At 43.3% G+C, this 4,753-nt stretch overlaps 1 protein-coding gene across 1 annotated transcript in view; it reads left to right on the top strand.

Moving 5' to 3' along the window:
• The window catches only part of RHEX (regulator of hemoglobinization and erythroid cell expansion), a 5,146-nt gene extending 1,992 nt beyond the window's left edge, over positions 1-3,154 (top strand). The window contains exons 3-4 of the mRNA XM_012806598.1: positions 2,360-2,421; positions 2,954-3,154. Of these exons, the coding sequence (XP_012662052.1) occupies positions 2,360-2,421; positions 2,954-3,154 (263 nt within the window). The remainder of the gene's footprint in view (positions 1-2,359; positions 2,422-2,953) is intronic.
• Positions 3,155-4,753: the final 1,599 nt, after the last annotated feature.

The raw sequence follows: 4,753 nt of genomic DNA, 5'->3' as shown, positions 1-4,753 counted from the left end.
TGGCTGAATAGTATTCCATGGTGTACATATACCACAGCTTGTTAATCCATTCCTGGGTTGGTGAGCATTTAGGCTGTTTCTACATTTTGGTGATTGTAAATTGAGCTGCAATAAACAGTCTAGTGAAAATGTCCTTATGATAAAATGATTTTTATTTATTTCTGGGTAGATGCCCAGTAATGGGATTACGGGATCAAATGGGAGGTCTAGCTTGAGTTCTTTGAGGGTTCTCCAGACTTCCTTCCAAAAAGGTTGTATCAGATTGGAGTCCCCCAGTAGTGTGACAGTGTTCCCTTCTCTCCACATCCATGCCAGCATCTGCAGCTTTGAGATTTTCTGATGTGGACCATTCTGACTGGGGGCAGGTGATATCTCGGTGTGGTTTTGATTTGCATTTCTCTAATAATTAGGGACGATGAGGATTTCTTCATGTTTGTTAGTCATTCATCTGTCTTTAGAGAAGGTTCTATTCATCTCTCTTGCCCGTTGATCTAAGGAAGTGTTGACTCTTTTTATGTTGCTTAATTTGAGTTCTCTGTAGATCCTAATTATCAAGCTTTTGTCTGATTCAAAATATACAAATATCCTTTCCCATTGTGTAGGTTGTCTTTTTGCTTTGGTTGTTGTCTCCTTAGCTGTGCAGAAGGCATACAGTTTAATTAAGTCCCTTTTGTTTTTGTTGTTGTTGCAATTGCCACTGGAGTCTTCTTCATAAAATCTTTCCTGAGGCTAATACCTTCAAGTGTTTCCCCCACACTTTCTTCAATCTTTTATCCATCTTGAATCAATTTTAGTGAGTGGAGAAAGGTGCATGTGCAGTTTCAGTCTTTTACAGGTGACTACCCAGTTCTCTCTCTCTCATTTGTTGGATGGGGATTCATTCCCCCAGTGTATGTTCTTGTTTGGCTTATCAAAGATCAGGTGGCTGTAAGATACTAGTTTAATCTCATGGTTTTCTGAAGAACTCGTCTTGAAGCTTATTTTACCCTGTCTGGATGCCCAGGGACACCCCTGCCACACATACCCAGCAATCCAAGTTCATCCCAGCTGGCCCAAACCTCTAGCCTAAGGACTCCTCACGTCCACATCAGTACAGAGCTTACCAGCCTACTTTCTTGAAAAATGTGCTCAACCTTGTGGGGAAGACCTTGTTGGGTTTCTGTGGGTCTAAGTTCTTTTCTGGGTTTGGTCATGTGTAAACAATTGCAGGTGACCTTGGGGATTGTCTCTGCTCCTCCCTGTAATATTATGGGCTCTTCTCTTCTGCTTGGTCAGCTAATAGTGGAGCTAAAATTTCAACAACCTTTGGCTGCCTCCAGCCATGGCTGTTGCTGTCCACCACACTGTGGCCAGTGCCCTTGGGTGGCTCCAGAAGCTGTCCTCTCCCCACTCCCCATAGGGACACTTCCTCACAGTCTTATATATATCTGGGTGTTTGAATAAATACAAGTCTGGGGATGGTTCAAGTCTATATTGCCCTCCTGCTAGCGAATCCACATGAACACCACCCTCTCGTTTTTTTATCTCAGGACTCAGGCAGCCCAGCAGGTGGAAACTGCTGCTTCAGCAGCAAGACACCGCCTTAATGGGGTCTCAGTCACCGGAGATTGCACTTTTTCCACTGGTTTATCTCTTGATTGGTTTGAGTTTCCTCTGTCCTTCTGATTTTATCTTTTCAGTTGAGATAAGGCCTCCATGTCTCTGTGAACCAGGCTTACATGCATTCAGTCATTCAGTGTTTCAACACAAGGGGAGGGGCACCCTGGCCTCACCCTGATCCCTGGCCCCAAAGCTCCAGCAGAGCTTGGCTAGAATCAGAGGTAGGGTAGCTGGGACCTCAGAGATCACTGCTCAACTCTTGTGTTTTATAGGGGACAAGAAGCAGGGCACAAAAAGAGATGTGGTCCACCTGGAGTTAAAGACAATTTTGGACTAGAACCTGTGCCCGTGACTTCTCTTTTTATTTTTCATTTGCCCATGACTTCTGAGACCAGCACTGTTTGCATAGAGCCACACTGCCACTATTAACTTCTCTTTCTGGCAGACAGTCCTTCCCAAGCACGGCCAAGCCTAGTGTGTCTGGCATTAGTGTTAGGGGAAGAAGGGGAATGAAGCAGCAGGTCCTGGACCCTTGGACATGTTCCTGCCTATTTTTGGAGGTTCTTTGGCCCATTGTGCGTTCTCTGTTCTCTTTCTCCTTTCTCTTTTGGGGGCTCTGTATCACTCTTCCCTTTTCTTTTTGTGGAGGGCTCTGCTACCTTCATCTGACAATGACAGAATTTTCCCTCCTGTTGTGTCTGTCCTCTCTTAACACCCTCTGGCTCGCCTTGGAAGCGGAATCATTTCTGTTTCTCCCCAGATGACAGTGACACATCCTCAGATAGCTCGGACAGCTCCGACAGCTCACCTCCCGTCCACCAGGTAATGGACAGGCCTAGTGATCTCAGCCTTCCACACGCAATCTGGGGTCCCTGCTGCAAAACTCTAAGAGCTCAAGCTACGCCAGCTATGGAGGTGGGAGCATGAAAGGAGGGCTTCTTGAGTCATTACAGCATCCTCAGGTGTGGGTGGTCCGGTTTCTCTCTGACAGCTCCATTTCAGCACAATCATCCAGACAAAGTAGGTCTGAGCAGACTATAACAATGAAGATGCTAAGGGGAACCCGCCTTCTTTGTCTACCCTGGTCACTGGACCAAAATCTGCTCTGAGTCCTGAGCTCGTTTGGATGGAGTCTCTGCATCTTAGCTTCCCGACTCCTCCACTTGCTCATCCGTGCACCCATTCCCTGCAGACAGGTGGGACAGAGCCACTGGCAGTCTTCTTTATTTCCCTGGACCTGCCGTTAGACACAGCTAATGGGCAAGCCTTTTTGAGTGAGAGTTCAGTGCTGGGGTCTCCCCTGCTCCATACACGGTGCAGATTTTGACCCACATATCTCTGCTTTTCTCCTAAGGCCACCAAGGATGTGAGTTACACGCAAGTGGTCTTTTCAGCCCCTGGAGGACTGAAAAATGACTCTGCCCGGGACTATGAGAACACAAAGGAAGCCACAGATTATGTCAATGTCAATCCAAAAAGCTACACGACCAGTTTCTGGACTTTTGCGAACCCTTCTGTTTCTGAGCCAGTGGAATATACTCAAGTGGCCATGTGAATTCTAGATTTTTTAACAGGGTGCAGTTCTCCATGGATTCTTACACTTAATTTGAGGAATACCTTTTTTCTCCCCTTAAACAAAGTATGGGTAAAAGAAATAGACCTATGCCCCAGCAAGAAATATTCAGATCAGATGTTAGGAAGAACTGCCAAGTAAAGTATGAAAGCACTGGAGTTCATCAGTAAAATAGTGAAGTCTCTCTCTATGGAAAAAAATTTTTTTAAGTTTTAATTAGCTGTAATAGAGCTCTGTTTGGTAATCTTATGATTAGAAGACATTTCTTCGAGCTCTTTAATTATTGGCAATGAATGACTTCCTTAAAAGTTTTAAATAAAATTGCAACCACTGGTTTCTCTTTTTCGCTTGCCTCACCCTAAAATTGTCCTGTTTTTCAGTCATGTGTTTTGCTGAGTAATTCTGCTCTACCATCAGAACTTTAAATAATCCACTTAAAAGGCCCACCTCCAATCAACCTTTGAATTTTCTTATTGTGAGTGTGTTTCTTGTAACAAAAAATGACGAATGGAATCCTGGTAAATATCAACCAGTATCACAATTTGTTATTCCAAGAAAAAGTCTTCCAAAACTCAATACAATAACATTTAATATCCATTCCTTGGGTGTTTAAAAACCCAGTTATCAATACAAGGACACGTCCTTAACTTGATTAAGAATCCGTATCTCAAATAAGCAGATTACGTGATATTTAACTGTAAGTTCCCAGACACAGTCCAATTAAGTCAGAAACAAAGTAAGAATGTCCATAAGCCTCCCATTTCCCTTATTATCTAATAGTTATAATAAGTGTAATGAAACAATTAGAAAAATAAGAGCTATTACTTTTGGAAAGGAAGATAAATTCGTTATTGTTTGTAGATATCCTAGCCCTAGAAAACCACAGAGAATTCACTTAAAATGCTTTAAAATTGATAACATGCAGTAACCAGGGACTAGAGAAATTACAACATATCTTTAAACAGATAATTAAGATATTAAATTAAAAAAAATCTGTTCACAATAGCTAATAAACATGTCCCCCAAACTGAAGCCCTAGGTATATGCCTAGCCAAATACCACCCCAGGTCAGTGGCTTTCAGGTCCTAGATACCACAGATTTAGGAACTGCGCCATCTGCTGGCTGCAAATGACTTTCCTCGCTCTAGTGCTAAGAGCAGCTAGCAGGCTTTCATCTTCCTGGGTTCCTCTTACCCGAGAAGATCTAAAGCTGAGGTTTTCATAGGAGCCCAAACCCTACTGTAAACTGCACATGTGGGGGAGGTAAATGTAATGAGATTTAATCATCTCTAAACAATCTCCCCCCTAAGAAAAAGAAAAAGAAAAAAAAAGAAAGAAAGAAAGAAACTATCTCCCTCCAATCCTGGTCCGTGGAAAAATTGTCTTCCACAAAACCACTCTCTCATGCCAAAAAGGTTGGGACTCCTGATCTAAAGGGATGGTTCTACCAGGCGAGGTGGCTCATATCTGTAATCCTAGCACCTTAGGAGGCTGAGGCGACTGGATTGCTTGAGCTCAGGAGTTTGAGACCAGACTGAGCAAGAGTAAGACCCTGTCTCTACCAAAACAGAAACAGTAGCT

Source organism: Otolemur garnettii, unplaced genomic scaffold (genome assembly GCF_000181295.1).
Source record: "Otolemur garnettii isolate 467f Iridium unplaced genomic scaffold, OtoGar3 scaffold00055, whole genome shotgun sequence".
NCBI lineage: Eukaryota > Metazoa > Chordata > Mammalia > Primates > Galagidae > Otolemur > Otolemur garnettii.
The sequence above is the reverse complement of the archived record's forward strand: the minus strand, read 5'-3'. Positions and strand labels throughout refer to the sequence as shown.